Below are 18,746 nucleotides of genomic sequence, written 5' to 3' on the forward strand. Positions count from 1 at the left end.
AGATCAGACAAACCACATCTGTCTTCCTTTAAATCTCAAAATAAACCACATTCTTTATAAATGTGGTTTCAGTTCATTTCTCCCTGGTGGTATATATTCATACTTGTATCAGGAATCCTCTCATTCTATATATTCCTTTTATGTGATTCATGACCATCATATCTCCCCAACTATATTGCCCCATATGTTCCATTCATTAATGCATACAGCTGTCATGGTCAAGTCATTACAACATATGATCTGCATGACTAAACTTCCAGAACAATCCTATACAGTCATGAAGGAATCGGCAGCAGAAGACATACCCTGTGCATTCACTGTGGGCCGACTGTCTGAGTCAGTGCGGTTGGCTGTGAGGGGTTCAGTCCAGACGGGGGTTTCCTGGTGGGGTCAGACGAATGGCGAGCGATTCTCTGTGGACGGGTTCGCGTGTCAGCATGGAAGTGACACAGTGGGAGGCCAGCGTGGGGGTCAGTGCTGTGTGGTCTACATGTTGTTGGGAGAGCACTGACGGTGTTGTGAACAATATGTCTGATTGTTGATGCACGTTTAGCTAAAGAGGATGAGGCTTGCTGCTCAAGGAGAGAGTTAGCAGCCGTGCTGTTTGGGTAGATGTTTGTCTGCTCAACAGAGGCGAGGAGAGATGGGGGTTTCAGTGTTTTGTGCATGTAACTTTTTCTCTAAAAGCCTCTCTCTTACATTGGTTGGATACTTATATGGGAGAGAGTTAGTCTTTCTGGAGTCTTTGGGTACAGTCTTTCCAGCAAAGCTCAACCAACAGTGTATGTTTACAGCTCGACTGAACCTGAACTTCAGTCATTAACAGAGCTCGGTCCTTACTGTTATTCTGCTGTAGAGGTGGCTGCTAGGATTGTGAGAAGAACTTTTTCATGCATAAAGTCAGACTGTGGATTTCAAGGGGATTAAAAAACATATCCGAACATGTAGCATTTACATTTTATTTTTAAGCAGCTTCATATAAGGAATTATTCTTATAACGGCATCAATGCATCTCAATAAAAGTTATATAATAACTATAGTGTCGTCTTTCCTCCACGGTGGGGATAATACAGAATTGTTGCCTGAGTGCATAAATGAGTGCAACTCTCTTGCATTGGAGAAGCAGATATGGAGTCTCCTTCAAGCTGCAGGGATTGCAGATAAATACAGGAAACAGATGGAAGCAACAAAGACAATTTCAGCTCCTGCTGACATTTTGACAAAAAGAAAAAATATTTAATTTGAATTTTTTTAATAGACATTTCAATCTGTAATAGAATCACAAGTCCAGGTGTGTACCTCCTTAAAAATAAATCTCCCTGGGTATCACTTTCCCATCAGTGTTCTGTTTCCATCAGGATTTTCCGGGAAGGTTTAAGATCACAGCCCCCTTCAGCAGACACAACCCCAGCACCTGAGAGCTCTGCTTTTTGTCCTGCGGGTTTGAAACCTATTTTTATTTCCTTGATCGTTTTAGTTGGTTGGTTAATGACACATAAGTCTGTGATGTGACAAACTCAGAGGGCAGATTTATTTCTGCTTGACTCAGACTCTAAATGACAGCATGCTTCGTCTGAACAAAGAAAAACATTTTCCTTTATTTTGACTTAAAAACTCCTTCAGTTGGTAATAAACAACTTTCGTCATGTCACAGCAATGCTGTTGTGCACTGAACTATTTTTGGAATGGTAGCTTTATTATTTATATTAGTTTATATCAAATCATGTGTTTCAACGTGCAATTTAAAAGTATCCTCTTGCCTGAATATTTTTCCACACTTCAAACACTGGAAAGACTTCTTGTTCGAGTGGATCTTCAGGTGCTTTTTCTGTGCCCTCAAAGTGGGAAAGGATTTCGGACACAGCGAGCACCGATACGGACTCTCCCCTGTATGTTGGCGCGTATGAACTGTCAAATGGCACTTTGCGATGAAACCTTTCCCACAATGTTTGCATGTGTAAGGCCTCTCGCCTGTGTGATAGCGCATGTGTAGCTTTAACTCCCCAGAGGAGAGAAAAGCCTTCCCACATTCTGTACACAGGTAGTTCTTTTCCCCTCTGTGCATGCGCATGTGCCTCGCCAGATGTTGGATTGAAGTCTTTCCACAAATGTGACATTTGTAGGGACGTTCTCCTGTATGTATTCGGACGTGTAAGTCAAGGTTGGAGGAAGACCGGAAACCTTGTCCACAATGCGAACACAAATATGGAGTCTCACCCGTATGAATCCGATGGTGAACGATCAGGGACGCCTTGGAGGCGTACTTCTTATCACACTTGTTGCACTGGAATGATTGACCGTGTGTTTTAACGTGGCTGTTAGGAGTTGCTACATCCTTGAAGATCTCCCTGTAATACTCACTACTGTCTGGCTCAGAGTGGATTTTCTGAAGGAACTCGTCTTCTCCCGATTCGTCAAAGGGACTGGATTCCTGGATGAGATGCTCTTCTCTGATGTGCCTCAGAAGTCCTGACACTTGGCCGTCAGAGTAGGAAAACATTGCGCAGGGATCCCTCTGTATTGGCGCGTGATTTAAGTCTGAAAGAAGCGGGATGAAAAGCAGATACAGTTTGAGGTAAGGCATTAAAGTTTTACTGTGTGTGTTAAATTAAAAGGCTGTTCTTGTCACAGCTGTGAGTCCTACACTGGATGCATACCTAAACAGTTTGCAATGGTCACGTCATCCCTTTGGTCATCTTTCAGGTCTTCCATTCCTTTCACAGAGACCTCAAGGGATGATATGTCATCAGTTTGTTTTTCCTCAGGCGTATCTCCATCCTTGCCATGTTCAGACAGCTTGTCTTCATTGCAGGTAGACACTTCCTGTTGCTCTGAAGCCAGCTGCTTCGAAGGTGCTTTGGGATGAAGAGAGAGTGTGGGCAAAAACATGTTCTGAGCTTGAGAGGAGCCTGTGGGAGACAAAAAATGTTTCACACGGTATCACCAAACTTGAGTATTTATTTATTGATGCAGCACTAAAGACGGTTAATGAATGCTCACAGATACTTGCTAGACTTTAACATATTTGATAAACAATATAGATATGGAAATAAATCAAATTCAGTAGCACAGGATTCAGATCTCTTTGTGGAATTTTGCCGAAGCCACTGAGATCATGACATTTAAATGGGATCACACAACTGTACCCAAAATATCTGTTTTGATTTATGACAAATGTATTTTCTTCCTTTAAAGATTTTTTATTGTTTCTCAATTTGATTAAAAGACAGTAAAAACTAAACAAACTTTTTTTTTTTCCTATATCCAGTGTGGCAATTTTTTCAATTTCTGTGCAGCAAAAGCAACTTTTAAGGAGAAATGTTCACTTGGGGGTGTGTTGATTTTAATTATTTACTTAACCAATGCAGTGAATTATTTACATTTGTTTGCGTTTCCCGATTGTCGCTCGTGGAAAAGAATCAGCGCCTTTAGCTGTTCCGGCTTTAAAACCAGTTGTCCGCATTCTTCCATAACAGAGGGGGTGGTGCTGAGCCATGCTGCCGTCTATCCAGTGCATACAAAACACATATGAACATGTAAAGGTAAGAAGAATTCAAATTACAGTGCACATAGAACCATATATGTTTAACTTACAATTCATTTTAACATGCAAGAGCCTAGAAAAAACTCAAATATAATGAGATTTTACAGTATTCGACCATATTCTGCAGCTTACCTGTTTTATATCAGGGATGGGCAGCAGATTATCAAGTCTAGAGATGAATTTCCACACTAATCTCTGCAATGTGCTTTCATACTGTTGGCCATAGTGAATGGGGAAGACTTCCTGAGGAAAAAAGGTAGGAGGGTGTCCAGTCTTTCTTCTCTCATCACTACAACCCTTTCTCAGCAGAGAGACAAACTGCAAGTTGGTATTCAATAATGATAGCTAGAAAAGTATGTCTGACCGTGAAAAACCTCTCTCTTTCCTCTGGGTCCTCGAGCAAGGCACAAACGACCTCCGCAAAGTTCGACTTTGAATTTTCCAACTCCTCCAACTCCTACCAATCAGTGTAAAAAACAAACAAGGAAACAATAAGCGCGACGGATAGCAAAGAATACTCCGGGGGGGCATTTTGTCCCATCAACAACATGCAGAAGTAATTCCAAGTTTCATAAAAAACATACATGGTTAGGTTGCACAATAAACCGATTTTTAGATATATCAATAAAGAAAAAAAAGCTGGAGTATTGTTTTTCATTTTCATTAAATATACAACAATACAGGCAGAAACACATTTTTGCATCTCATGTAGGTCAACGAGTAGCTGACGAATTACATAAAATATTATTAGAGATGTTCAATGTCTGAAGGAGAAGGAGGCTTCAAGGATCAAGTATATAACCAGGAAGCAGGGTTCCACTTGTAGAGTAGCAACACTGGTTATTCCATAGAGGACCCAATTACATTATTCACTGACAGAGGAGATTAAATCAAATAATGGAGCAATTGTTTGTGTGTGTTTGACAGGGGGAGACTGGTGTACTTTGTCTTCTAAGAAAAGCAAATCCAAAGTGAGTGAAGGCAGCAAGAAAAAACTCAGAATCAAGAATTGAAACTAAACACCAAGGGGGTCCCCCGTGGAGCCAAGAGGGGGTAAGGGTGAGAACTGCCTCGAGAAAAAAGAAGTGAGTGGATAATAACCTATACAACCCTGTGTGGATTAAACGAAGAATGCTTTATTAAAGAATTCTAAAGATTTTTTTGTGTTTATCAATCATTATGTGGGGTGCAACAAGCTGGAAAAAGCTTGTTCTGGGCAACATGACGGGCAAAAAAAAGAAATCTATACTGAATAATATACATCTCAAGTATGGGAAGGGGAGGAGTTGCTACTTCAATGTACTGCACAAGTGATGAGTAACAGTGAAAAGTCCAACCGGGACAAAGAAATTTTTTTTTTTTTGTGCTTCTTTTAATGTAAAATGTTGCAACTCAATGGTGCCATTTAATTGTGGCAGTAAGCATCGATGGGTTAATTTGAAATGCATGGTAACACGTGCAAACCAGTGTGAAAAACTGCATTTAGCTTCATGTTTGACAGGCCCACCTCCTGACCACAGCCAGAGCTCATAGTGAGGTCCTGAATGACCCTCAGGTGGGGTTGGACATCCAGCAGGTTAGCAGTGCTGCGACACAACTCCAGCACAAACTGAAAAAGACAAGTTTATGACCTTATTAACATATTTCTGTTGCAATTGTTTCACTTAGCTATGGTCATCAAAAATAATTGTCCTTATTTTATTGTTGAAATATGGGTACGGTCCACTCTGGCGTGGGTTAGTTTACAGTTTGCAGTCCAGTGATTCTTGAGAACCAGCCCTGCCTCTTACCCTTGCTCGCAGTGTGAGCAGGAGCTGCACTCTCTCTCTGTGTGTCAGCAGCTCTGGAGCCAACTCTGTCACCAATCTCACCAATTCCTCCACTTTTTTATAATGCTGCACATTACAACACTGGACCACCTGCCAGGCAAAGGCACACATCAGACGCAGGGTTGGAACCAGAAGGCACAATGAGGGGAGCGACAAGCGGCAATCTGCAAATGAGAAATTAAAGGTTGAAATAGAGAACAAAATTACAGCGCAAATGACAGATGGAGGTAAAAAGATTTGCTTTTATTTACCACTTTGTAACTTTAATGTCCGATTGACTTATCAGATTAGTCATGTTGGCATATAAGAAGCTTTATGGACTTAAATCAGTATTTCTGTGCCTGTTTTTTGCCCTTGTTTCACAGTATAACTATCCAAAGAACACCACTTTGACTCAAATGCTCAAAGCTCACCTTTACACAGAGCTATGGAGACTCTCTTTCTTTAGAACAACAGATTTATTGCATGTTGACTTTTCCAGGAACATGTAAGGAAATTTACTTAGTAACTACAAAGTTCTATCATGTCAGTCTGGAAAAAATCATTCACCAAAGCAGGATAATTCAGATTGTGTCACTGTTAAGTGAAATACTCTTTTTTTTTTTTTTTTACCTTCCACTGGTTCAGGCAAGTCTTGCTGCGATGCCTGCAGGAACGTATTGGCTGACTCTGTGACTCCAGCTGTTAGTTTCGTCTTTACCTCTGGCCTGCTGCGACCAAGGGCTTTATCCATGATGACAAACCATCTACTCTTGTGCTTTTCAGAGTCTCCCTGTTCCTCAATCATTTCATACTCTTGTTTTAGGAGTCTTATTTTTGTCCTGCATTGGCTGGTGGTCTTGTCAAAACCTTGAGTGGCGAGCTCTGAGCTCAGCTGAGCGTACACTCTTTCGTCTTCCAGATTTGAGCAGAGCTGCTCCTGGACGCTCTCTTCTGCCCACCGTGTGAGCAGCATGTTGACTTCGTCGGATGTCCAAACCGCGTGACAGGAATCTGTTGACAGCAATGTAACAGAGATAACACAGTAACACCTGTCAAAGAGCTAAAAATCTAGTCATCAAGTTTTCAGACATGTATATCCTCACCTTCGGGTGATTTCGGTGCTTTGAGGACAGCAGATGACTCCACCTCTTTGGAAGCATCACCATCAGAACCAAAGACACTATCCATAACAGTGAACCAGTCGCTTTTATAATCCTCATGTGGTTCTACTTGTTTGATTTTCCTATACTCCTCTTTAAGCTTATTTACTCTAAGATTGCACTGCTGTGGCGTCTTGTTAAACCCCACCAAAGCCAGTTCATTGCTGAGATATATGAAAACTTGATTGTTTGCCTCTGAGCTGAGCAGCTGCTTTTGGATGTTCGGTTGCGCCCAGAGAGTTATGAGCACTTGAACTTCATCAGGCAACCATTGGGTTTCATCTGTGGGAAAACATCAGAATATAGAGAAGAAAATTAAGGGACTACACACAAATAATAATGTTGATATTCAAAGTACAGTGGGTTTGAGTGCCTCGCTCTTTGTCTAATAATTTTATTACTGAAAAGTTTAATAAGTTTAGTGAGGGTCAAAGAATCTAAAGACAGGGGAAATCCGACAGAAAAGCCAGATGCTAGTCTTTATTGTCTTTTTAAAAGCTAATAGATCAAATATTCACTACATTGAATTGTAGCTTATCTGAATCTGTGAGAATTTTTAGAGACGTAAGCTTTGAGTTCTATGTTGAATGAGAAGGGACTGAAGCTGAAGACTTAAACGGTCCTAATAAGGAGCTATGAGGTAACTCCAATGTAGTCACCAAAAATGAGGCCTTGAAGAACTCAGTAAGATGTAAAAACCGTATCCTTTTTATTATCCATCAATAAAACAAGCTAGAAGCTCAGGATGATTCAAACGTAGTTCCAACACTAGATTGTGAGCATAGAGCATCATAAAAATCAACATTCCCTTATGTTGCTTGTCTGAAATTGCCCTAATAAAAAAAGGTATTTACAGTAATAAACAATCGTAAGATATACATTTAATTGGTTTAAGTTAAATTTCACTTTACCATCAGTGTCCACATCCAACACAGCTGACTGAATGGGCTCTGCTGAGGGGGGTTTTGCTGTTCCTGAACGTTTTGATGATGCAGCCTGGGAGCTGAGGACTTCATCCATAATGCCAAACCATGCAGTCCTGCCCCAACCCATGTGCTGGCTGTTCTTGATTCTCCTGTAGTCCTGCTTCAGTTTTTTTAGTTTCTCCTTGCATTTCTGTGCTGTTTTGTGAAATCCAAGCGATGCCAGTTTGGCACTGAGGCTATTGTAAACGGCATTATTTCTCACATTTCGGAGAAGCTCTTCCTGAACAGCGGGATTTGCCCAATAAGCCAACAATGCATGGACTTCTTTTTTAGACCAACTACACGTGTGTTCATCTGCGAAAGAAGCAAAAAGAGCAGAATTTGTCAAGTCATGACATGGTTTTGATGGTTTCACCATGAACCTCAGACATGTGCAGAAAAAAAAAGCATCAAAATCTGTGATGAACTGGCCAAACGTTAATGTAAAGCATTAAACACTGGTGAGATCAGTCGGTCTTACAACAAGAGAATAACAGCAGTCTTCAGTAAAAGCGACCACAGTCTCCAAGGCCAAAGAGGGCGCATCAGGTCAGTTCAACCAATCATCTGGGGTTTTCTTCTACATTTAATGTTGAAGAAAGTTTTTTGACGAGGTACATTTGGTACAAACAGTCTGAACTGTGGCATGTGCAATTATGCCACCACACCATGCTGAAACTGGTATTTATTTATTCCTTTTTTCGCTATAACATCATAAGCCTTGCTCGTGCAACTGGCTCATTCCCGTAGATGTGGCTCTCTGTTACTTTTTCTTTCCCAAATTCAACTTGACGGTTTACTATTTTGCCACAGGAGAAGAGGTCCAGGGAGTTACAAACCTTCATATAATCAGATCAGAACTTCCGGCAGCTTTCAAAGCATGTGCATAAGATCGCTGCACAGGGTGGCTACTATGATTTCTATATAGGTGCACTCTTTGATCACTATTTGTACTTACATTTTCTCTTCTCCATATGGCTAGAGTGGCACAAGGATGATGCTTGCGCTGCTGTGGAGGCTGTTGTGATGCTCGTAGAAGGAGCACCATAGTCATCTACTGTAATGAAGTAGTAATCTGGTTCCTTTGGTTTCTCTGTTGGACAAGGTTCTAAACCAGGTATAATGCGGGTTTCAAGGCTGCTTGTGTTAATAGAAGAATCTGCGAGAAAAAAAATAAATGAAGGGTCATTGTTAAGTGAATGGAAAACGTCAATGTTATTGAGAGAACAGGAAACAAGCACTCATCCACGCCAAGAACAATAACTTTAATAAATCATCATAAAAAACCATCTCCAGCCTCTCAACAACTGCACACCGGTCATAGCGGGGTGGGGATTCAAACCCTGGTTCGGGTAGGGGGTAATGAAAGTATAAATGGTAAATGGACTTATACTTGTATAGTGCTTTTCTAGTCTAACTGACCACTCAAAGCGCTTCACTACATGCCGCATTCACCCCACTCACACACACTCATACAGCACGTCTTAAAATTCTTAACTACGTGCTTTTCTAATCATTCACACACATTCATACCCCCAATGATACACTGGGAGGCAACGTGGGGTTCAGTGTCTTGCCCAAGGACGCTTCGACATGTAGCCCGGGGAAGCCAGAGTCGAACAACAGACCTTCCGATTGGTGGGCGCCCCAAGTATAGAGGGTGCCAGAAGTGGTGGCAGGGCAAGACACACAGATTCAGCAGAAAAACTCACCTAAGCAGTCCTACAATCTCTAAAAATGCCAGGAAAAACAAGGCTATACAGGCCAACTTACCTAAAATGGCCACCTAGTTTCAAAAGGCTCACATGGGCCACACTGTCCACTTAAATACAGGATTTCTTCCTTACTTCTTCCAAAAGTCTGTTTACCCTAAGTGCTCCCCCTGCTGGGCCACCAGCTACTATTTCTCCTTCTAATCCAAATCCACTGACTGGACTTTACTGCCTCATCTGACATTTCCTTCACTATTTTCCTCACACTCTGTCCACTTACACCCAACTCCCTCAACAATGAGACAACAGACTTTGCAACAAATCCTCTACAACCTACCTCCCCTGGACAGATCCTAACGTTCCATCCTCGCTGCTCTGCTTCTGCACCAACTCCACATACTTAAGCTTTTTCCTTTCATATGCTTTTGCCACTAATGCCTCCCAAGGAACAGTTAGCTCTATGAAACAGACTCTTAGACCACAAGACTATATCAGGCCTTAGATTTGTAGAGGCTATTTCCTAGATAACAACAAGCTTTCCTCCTAAATCTGCCTGCATCTCCCAATCACAAGCATCTTCTAAGCTGCCTTGCCTCCTTATTGTCTTATTAACTTTCTCCCCCTCTTGAACAAACTGAATTGCCACTCTCTTCACCTTAGATACCTGCAGCTAAGATCCTTAATACTTGGTTATGTCGCCACGTATACCGGCCTTGTGACAGACTAACCTTACACCCTGACAATATGCCTTAGAGTTGCAGTACTTGAACATAATGGGAAAACAAAAAAAAATGACAGAAATAAACAAGTTTTAGTTAAATTTCCACTTACTATCAGTGTTCACATCCAACACAGCTGACTGAATGGGCTCTGTTGAGGAAGATTTTGCTGTTCCTGAACGTTTTGATGATGCAGCCTGGGAGCTGAGGACTTCATCAATAATGTCGAACCATATAGTCTTTCCCCCATCCAAGTGATCACTGTTTTTGATTCTCCTGTAGTCCTGCTTCAGCTTTTTTATTTTCTCCTTGCATTTCTGTGCTGTTTTGTGAAATCCAAGCGATGCCAGTTTGGCACTGAGGTTATTGTAAACGGCATTATTTCTCACATTTCGGAGAAGCTCTTGCTGAACAGCGGGATTTGACCAATAAGTCAACAATGCAAGGACCTCCTTTTTTGACCAACTACATGTGGGCTTGTCTGTGAAAGAGGCAAAAGAGCAGAATTTGTCACATCACAGAAACAGATGAAAGCCCTCCCACAATGATCTGCATTTAAACCCTAATAAAAGAATACATATTAAAAATAAATTAGGCTCCACTGCTGCACTCTACAAGTTGATATCAAAAGTTCAGGGACTATACTGGTGAAAAGTCAGAAGCTGTACCTGATTTAAATGTGATCACTGTCACAAAGACGTTAGAGATGTGACGTAAAACGTTCAACAACATAACCTCTACTCAACAAACTAGGCGAAGGAGAAATCAATACAGCACTGAAAGACAGCATGCTATATCAGAGCAATTTTTTGGTGAAATACCAGCAGCAAGCACTTTGCTGCCTGTGTTATTCTGGAAAAGAAAAGTGCTTTGTGGACACAGGGCTTCTTAGATGCATTTTATGCTAGACTGATGTAACCCTCTGACCCAGACATTTTGTTCCTACATTAGAAACACACACATCCATTTAGGTCTCCAGTTTTGAATACTTTTTGAGGTCCTTTTCCAAAAGTCCTATCGTACTTGGCTTTTGGTCTAAACAGAAAAAGCATCAGTTACTTCAAGCTGCCATACACCACTCCCTATGCACCTGCCATGCTTGAAACTCTCCCTTAATTTCAGTGTCAAACTGACCTATAATGGATCATTTTAATGAGACTCAAGTCTCAGCAGTCTTTAATGGAGAAGCACACGGTTTCCAAGTTCAAAAAAGGCTCATCAGGTGTGACCAAATCAAGCCAGTCGTTTTCTTTAACATTCAGAGTGTTGTGCCATGTGATTTAATGGTTCAGGATCTAGAGTGATGTCCGGATGTCCACAAAAACTTCTATTTCCCAAAAAGCCAATCAAATCAATGTTCACTGTTTTGAAACAATAAAGGACATCCAGAGCAAGACACAAAAACACATCAAGTAGTTAGAACAGAACTTCAGGTAAATTTTAAAGCATGACAGGAGCTCTTGGAGCAAAGCATAGTCACAGTTTAGTTTTTTTTTTCTTCCTCCAAGTTGTGTAGTCTCTGGACTTTTTAATCACACTTTGTACTCACCTTTTCTCCTCCCTACATAGATGGGTGACCACATGTTTGATGTCTGCTCTGAAGTGGAGGCCAGTGTGGTGCTTGTAGAAGGAGCCTCACAGTCTTCTAGTTTAATAGAGAGGAAACTGGGTTGATGAGAGTTTTCTGTGAGACAGTGTGTTGGGAAAGGTGTGCCGGGGGTTTCAGGAATGTGTGTTACCGTAGGTGGATCTGCAAGAGAAAAAGTATCTATATGCACCATCATCTGTCAACCTGTGTGCCTACAGACACATATATTTAATAATACCATCCTAAGGCAACCAGTGCAGTTAGAATCCACGTTGCGTCAGCTGTTTGCATTTTAGTAAATAATACATGAGTTTGCCCAGTATTTTCTGCTTTGCTTTGTTGTTTTTTTCCGTGAACTAGAACACCGTCCATAACTATGACATTAACTGTAACTTGAGGTAAATGTTTTGCTTCAAACTGCACTTACATCAAGTTTGCTCCAACATGCTTGCAATAACACGTACCTGTTCCCACATCTGAAATCATTAGTTCAAGTATCATAGTGCCTGACTGGTCCGTGTTGCCTGTCGGGGCAGCAGCAGGTATGTCACTCATGGTAAAGTTTGTCTTACCACTTTCTCAAATCCTCAATGCTGTTACGCTGCTCTTTAAATGTTCTTTTTTTTTGGCTTCTGCGTCTAACGAGAGGACTAATGTTTTCACTTTTTTTTCAAAATGGCGCTCCGTTTTTGTCGTCGCTTATGTGACGTCATAAGACCTGAGCCGGTCAGTGGACCGTTGGTCGTATGAAAAAAATAAATATTAATAACGAGATCTTAACATGAGATCTTAGTCCTTTATCGAGTTTGAAACGTTACGGATTAGATAAACTGGTCAGAATTTAGGAAAATCTGACCACATTTTTAATAAGGTGTGATGTGGGTTTACATAATTAAAACTCTATGTTTGACCAATTTTTTTAAACATCCCATCTAACACACTCTCATCACGTTGTTACATGGAGACAATTTATATCATATTACTACAATAAGATATCCTATGCAATATAACTTTATTATGAAGATTCCTTCTTAAAAAAGGAAAGAAAATCACAGTTGGTACGAGTGTAAATATAGCAGAGCATTGTTTTCAGCGTTGCAGTCGCAAGAAATTGTGGGATATAACTATCTCCTTCCTTTCATAAAGGATGCTTCTTTGCTTAGAATTAAGAGAACTCCAACAACTCTTATCATGGCTGCTATTTGATATTTTGGGGTAATTACACTTGATTAGGAACTAAACAAATAAAAAACACCAGACTCATGATTCCTCTTTGAGTGTTTTTTGCACATCCACTGTGCTCATTTATTTTTAGAGCCCTTTCCCTAAAAAGTCTGTTTTGTAATTCTGCCTAAAAAAACAATTAGTCAAGGCTGTCCACTTGCAAAGTTATCAAGGTTACGAAGCCCATACTGGAGCTCCTTTTCAAGACTTGTGCATTTTCCTTATGCAGTTGACAATTTTACAAGATACACCAGTAAGAAAACAGATCCTTTGCAAAAAGTATTTATTTTTCTGAAAAGCCTCAAAACAAAGGGAAAAAAAGTGAGAATGGGTAGATATATTAGGTTACATACATGGCTGCTCTCACAGCTATAATGTTGACGGGGTTCATTGCAATTGCAAAATATTGAAAGGTTGCAATCAACCTTGAATGTTGGTGAGTGTTTCACCATCAAAGCAACAAAACTTTTAGGAAAAAAAAGAGAAATTAACATTTATTAGCAGATCTACAATATGAAAAAGAAAAAGCAGAGGGGCTTCAATGTTACAGTTCAGAGTTGCATCAAAACGAGTGGTTAAAGCAGTTTTCAACCACCAGCTTCCAGAAGAACACACTAACAAGATAAAACATTTTCTAGAGATGCTACAGCACTTTGTATACATAGCAGATAATCTACAGTCACATACTTTTAAATACTTTTATTGTTTTCACAATGTTCATCTTTTAAACATTGGATGTATCAATGTAGCCATTTGATAAGCATGATGTTTGGAAAGTATTTCCCAACTTTCAAACTTTATCAACTCCTTTGCAGAGAAGTTGAACACATAATTCGTTTAAAAAAAACACACCAGAAAATAATCACAAATGCTCTGTTGGTATTGACTTTTCCTCAAAATGTCATACATTTGGGTAACCTATTTACCTAAAGTCCTTATCTCATAATCATAACTTCAGTCTCAAGTTTAAATGAATATGTTCTCGCTGGCTATACCACATGATCACCTAATATCGACCACAGGGTAGCGAGTCAAACTAGTAATTAGAGTTCCACGTTCACATGATCTCTGGGTTGTAGCTTTCTACACCAACCTATTCTATCACTAATCAGACTCAATCTTGAAAACACAGATAAGAGGATCCCAGCCATCACGAAACATATCTGATTAATAGTCATCGCTTCCCTCTTCTTCCTCATCATACTTTCTCTTCAGGGAGTGCTTCTTGTGCTTACCCCTGTGCCTCCGTTTACCGGTAAAATCAGGGTTGGCTTCCCTCGTGTGTAACTGCTCATGCTTCTTAAGGAGGCCGGGGACAGAGAATCCCTTTCCGCACGTGTCACATGTCCAGGGCTTCTTGCATGTGTGAGTCCTTTTGTGGACGTTCAGGTGCGATGCCAGCTTGTATGTCTTGCCACACACATCGCAGCTGAATGGCCGCTCATTGGTGTGTAACCTGATGTGGACCTTCAGATTCCCAACCTGAGTAAAGGTCTTTTCACACAGAGTGCACCGGTAGGGTCTCTCTCTGGTGTGGATCCTCAGATGAACCCTTAGGCAGTACTTACTAGAGAACTTCTTTTGGCAGACAGGGCATGGGATCTTTGCTTTGGGTATGTGGTCTTGCTGGTGTCTCTTCAGGTCGGACAAGTAAACAAAGGTCTTCCCACACTGAGAGCACAGATATTGGCGGTCGCCGATGTGGTACCCCATGTGTCTCTTCAATAAGCTGGGGACGAGGAATCTCTTCCCACAACGCTCACACATGTGAGGACGATCTCTGGTGTGCCAGCGCTCGTGATTTGACAGCTTAAAAGCTGTAGGGAAGGTTTTGTTGCAGTGTTTGCAGGGAAACGTCATCTGGCTAGTGTGACACTCCATGTGCCGCTTGAAGTAGGTGGACTGTGTGAAGCCCTTGTTGCAGATGTTACAGTAGAAGGGCTTTTGGCCGCTGTGGGCAAGTATGTGCTTTGTCAGGCTCTGCAGTTTGGTGAAGCACTTGCCACACTGCCCACAGGCGAAAGGACGCTCCGTGCTGTGGGTCTTCAAGTGATTGTTGAGGAACCCCTGTGTTCGGAAACTTTTGTTGCATGCCGTGCACAGGAAAGGCTTCTCGCCCGTGTGAATGCGCTCGTGGTCCATCAGCTTGGACTGATAGGGGAAGCTCTTGTCGCACACGCTGCAACTAAATCTGTCAGTTAAGTGCCTGAACTGCTTTTTTCTTCTTATGCTTGGCCTCATGTCATCACCACTTAGTCTGCCTGGGGGTAGAGGTGGCAAAGCGGGGAGAGACATCGAGTTCGATGCAATCTGTGACACCCACTGATGTAATGTGACTCGCTGAGTCTTCTGGCCATCCTTTGCTCCAGCACTGCCAGTATTCTGTACAGTGGGAGGAGTTTTGACCGGCACCTGAACAACCCTGAAGGGGATGGATTTCAAGGGCAGCCGCTGTGGTTCCGGCTTGTCTGGTGGCGCAGGTGCTTCATCATTCCCCTTGCTTTGAGGACTTGTGTCAGACTGCTGCTGAGCAGAACTCTTTTCTTGCACCAGGTTCTCCCCCTGAGCTGTTGTTGCGACACCCTTTTCCTTTTCTGCACTGCCATCAGCTGTTTTTTGACTTAATGGCCTTTCTTCTTGACCAGCAGGGACTGCTTGACTGTCAGAGTCATCTGAAACCACACCCACATCTTCACTGTCACTTAGGGAGGCTGGACTTTTTTCGCTGTGGATAACCTCCGGTCGCTTTGGCGATTGTGGCGGTGGTGGGGGTGGTGGTGGCGGTTCCACTGGTTTGGGCAGGAAGGCAAGCGACGAAAGCACACAGTCGCCCACTGAAGTCGAGACCGTTGCTGCACAAAAAGGAGAGGCTGTATTTCTCTGTATTTATCAACTGTAGTGATCAACAAGTTGAGTCACTCATCCATCTGCCTGCTGACTTGTTAACACAAAATATGTCTGGATGTCATTTGTATTGCATAATAAAGAAGCTTTCCAAAACAGGAAGAATACCTTTAACACCAATGAGTCCTTTGGCCTGCTGGTGCAGAAGAAGAGTCTTCAAATCACCTGAGTCAGGAATCAAGCCTCCGCACGCATCCAGGACAGTGGGCTCGGTTGAGATCATGGCACCAAGCTGCAGTAGAGGTAACGAATACATGTTCAGTGCACTTATTTTCACTTAGATTTGATCTATTTTTTTAAATTAACTCATATTTTTCACAGTACAACATAAAAACTATTTGCATATTCTGTCTGTCTTTAAAAAGATTCCTCTTTCTTACAGCTGACTAACATCCTGGATCTAATAAAATATATCATGGACAGGGTTATAATACACACCCTTAACATTGTTGTTACAATAGCACATTGTGCCACCGAATCAGAGCCAACCTGTAAAACCCACTCCTGTGTTGAGGAACATGACGTTTGCATACCTGGGACAGATTTGGAACGGGGAGAAGCTGCTCCAGCTTGCACACCAGGCCTGCAGTGAGAGCCTGCAGCGCGGTGTCAAACTTAGAACCGTACTGAACAGGGAACACTTCCTGCACAAGTGTGAAATTGAAAGAAGCGCTTAATTCAAAGGGAACAAACCATAATTCATGTGTCTTTTTATCCTCACAAGCACTGTTTTTAGTGGAGCTACATTCTGTGCTGTGGTTTTACACCATATGCTGTGGTGTGATTGTAGCATCAAAATAAACAGCAAGCAAATATTCCGTCTGTGTGATTTATTAAGACAGATGTTGATACCTGGAAGAAGCGTTTCCTCTCAGTTGAGTTTTTAAGCAGATTCTGTACCAGCACCATGAAGTTTGTCTGTGATTTCTCCACTTCTACATCCTTCTATAATAAAGGAAATACAAACAGGCTCATTTAATTACTGCCCTAAGATAGTACATTGCAATCCATTTTAAATTCTATTTTAATATTGAAAATGATGTGTGCTTACCCCTGAAGACGAGGGGACCTTAAGCTTATTTATAAGAGTCTGGATAGCCTTGGAATCTGGTGGGCCGTCTTTGTGAAGCAGATCCAGGATAATCTACGGTACAAGATGAAAAATGAAAATCAAGAAAAATATTGACCTTTTATGAAACAATGTATTAACTTGAGCATGCAATGGGAGGCAAGCTTGTGGAAATTGATAGCAAGAGGGTTCCGGTTATCAATCCTGAATTATAAACTGTAATTTACTGTAAATTTTATCTCTATCCCACGAAGTGCACTGTTTGAATAGCAACTTCATGAATAAATTCCTTTCTATTATTTGCCACACACATAGCCAGTGAAAACAAACTCACCCTTGCTCGCAAACCCAACATTAGCTGGGCGGTCTGCTTGAAACTCAGCAGCTCGGGAACAGTCTGTGTGACCATGGTCACAAACTCCTCCACTTTCACATAATGCTTCACATTTCTCTGCCGTATAACCTGCCATATGTACGAATACGTCAGCTGCAGAGGAGAAGCCAAAAGACGAAGAGAGGCCAGGGGAAGGGCACTTCCAGCACCTGAAAGTAAGTTGGAAAATATTACATTTGCAAGCATATAAATGACAGTCACAGCACGACTGCTGCATCGTGAGGATGGTCCCACAGTCACATAGTTCAAACATTTTTGGACGTAAAAGTGAGTTTGTTTATTGATTTCTGGCATTGCCAACCCTCTCTTTCCCTAATGAAATCAAAGAGTAGATAAAACAAACGTTCCCCTCTATTAATGATGGTGTTTGAGTATTTTCGATAAAGATAACAACGCGGTTTTTCAAGTAGAGCCACGAGCTCCTGTAGGGGGCGCTGCAGTGCTGACCACAAGCTTCGCAGGCTGCAGATGATCTGCAGAGGGTTGTACAAATGCGCGTTTGCGTGTGCGTGTGCTGTGATGGAGAGATTGAGCGCCAATCTCCCGTAGAGTTAGATTCAAAGTTTAGTAAGCAGGGTGTTCATTACACTGTTTCGTGGAGGAGTTCTCCTAAGAGATACTCTGCTGTTTAACAGTCGATCCGTGCATCCGGACGGTGGACAATTTCATTTTAAATCAGACAGCTTCAACCGTAATCTCTTAAGATTGTTTGCTAGCTTCCTTCTATATATCCCCCCCAAAACAACAAAACAGACATTGGTGCATTCACGTTGGCCGGTGATTAGGAGAAAACACTTGCTTAGAGCAGCAGATGGCCAGCGTTGCATTTTATTTTCTGATCATCATTCTCGGCGGCAGATACTGTTAGCTTGCCGACGTTAGCTTAGCAACTTACCTGTTTTATTGGACCGCCTGTCCATGCTGGGCTCGAGATACGTGGCTAATTCAGTAGTTAGTCAACTGACTGCTCTAAACAGAGGCAGTCTAACCTAAAATGCAGTGTTTAAAAGTATTAAACCGTCTTATCTTGGACGTCAAGCCAGGAAGAATAATGGCGACCGCTGGGTAGCGGCTTTCCAAAACAAAAGTCTGACTATTTCCGGCGGATGTTTCTATACAGAATAAAAGCACCGTCTTTTGAAATGGCTATGGAGGAACACAAACTACTGGAGAATCACTATTTGAATAGTGGCAGTTGTAATTATTCTGCGAGTGATTGAATGGGATGTGTAATGTGCATCTTTCAAGTATTAAATTCTGCTTTGAAAAATTTTGTTTTTGTAGACACAAGAACCAGAAACACTCCACAAGCTGTTTTCAGGTGATCAGTGGAGCTGCAGTTTTGTTATGTTCAGCTCAAAGCCATAGTCCATCTGTTTGTTTTCTATACCCATTTACTCCAATTCAGGGTCACGGGAGGGCTATTGTTGGGTGAGAGGTGGGGTGCACTTTGGACAGGTTGCCAGACCTTCATAGGGCCACACAGAGACAAACAACCTTACACACGTACTCACTCCTAGGATCAATTTAGAGTCACTTATTAACCTAACATGCATGTTTTTATACGGCAGGAGGATGTCAGAATATCCAGCGAGAACCCATGCATGCATGAGTCTTCTTTTCATTTAAATTCATTCAATAGCTTTTTAAAGACAA

General features: G+C 41.7%; 2 protein-coding genes across 3 annotated transcripts; both read right to left on the minus strand.

Annotated features, from left to right (window-relative positions):
- Positions 1-1,677: 1,677 nt before the first annotated feature.
- On the minus strand, positions 1,678-12,155 carry LOC140282833 (uncharacterized). The gene is made up of 14 exons (XM_072377408.1): positions 11,964-12,155; positions 11,461-11,661; positions 10,024-10,392; positions 8,439-8,639; positions 7,427-7,795; positions 6,459-6,797; positions 5,986-6,366; positions 5,335-5,537; positions 5,052-5,153; positions 3,909-4,001; positions 3,677-3,787; positions 3,381-3,504; positions 2,658-2,909; positions 1,678-2,538 (listed from the first exon to the last, which is right to left on the minus strand). Exons 1-14 carry the CDS (start codon positions 12,052-12,054, stop codon positions 1,712-1,714), a joined length of 3,663 nt encoding a protein of 1,220 aa, XP_072233509.1. The 5' UTR covers positions 12,055-12,155; the 3' UTR covers positions 1,678-1,711.
- An 834-nt stretch (positions 12,156-12,989) lies between these two features.
- On the minus strand, positions 12,990-18,175 carry LOC140282940 (uncharacterized). Of its 2 annotated transcripts, none has more exons than XM_072377541.1 (7): positions 17,986-18,175; positions 17,031-17,239; positions 16,679-16,771; positions 16,480-16,569; positions 16,161-16,271; positions 15,736-15,859; positions 12,990-15,575 (listed from the first exon to the last, which is right to left on the minus strand). In XM_072377541.1, exons 1-7 carry the CDS (start codon positions 18,008-18,010, stop codon positions 13,891-13,893), a joined length of 2,337 nt encoding a protein of 778 aa, XP_072233642.1. In that variant the 5' UTR covers positions 18,011-18,175; the 3' UTR covers positions 12,990-13,890. The 2 variants fall into 2 exon arrangements, with proteins under 2 accessions (XP_072233642.1, XP_072233641.1); XM_072377540.1 differs by having other exon boundaries at positions 16,480-16,572.
- Positions 18,176-18,746: the final 571 nt, after the last annotated feature.

This window comes from Leuresthes tenuis, unplaced genomic scaffold (genome assembly GCF_036924035.1).
Source record: "Leuresthes tenuis unplaced genomic scaffold, fLeuTen1.0.hap1 SCAF_23, whole genome shotgun sequence".
NCBI lineage: Eukaryota > Metazoa > Chordata > Actinopteri > Atheriniformes > Atherinopsidae > Leuresthes > Leuresthes tenuis.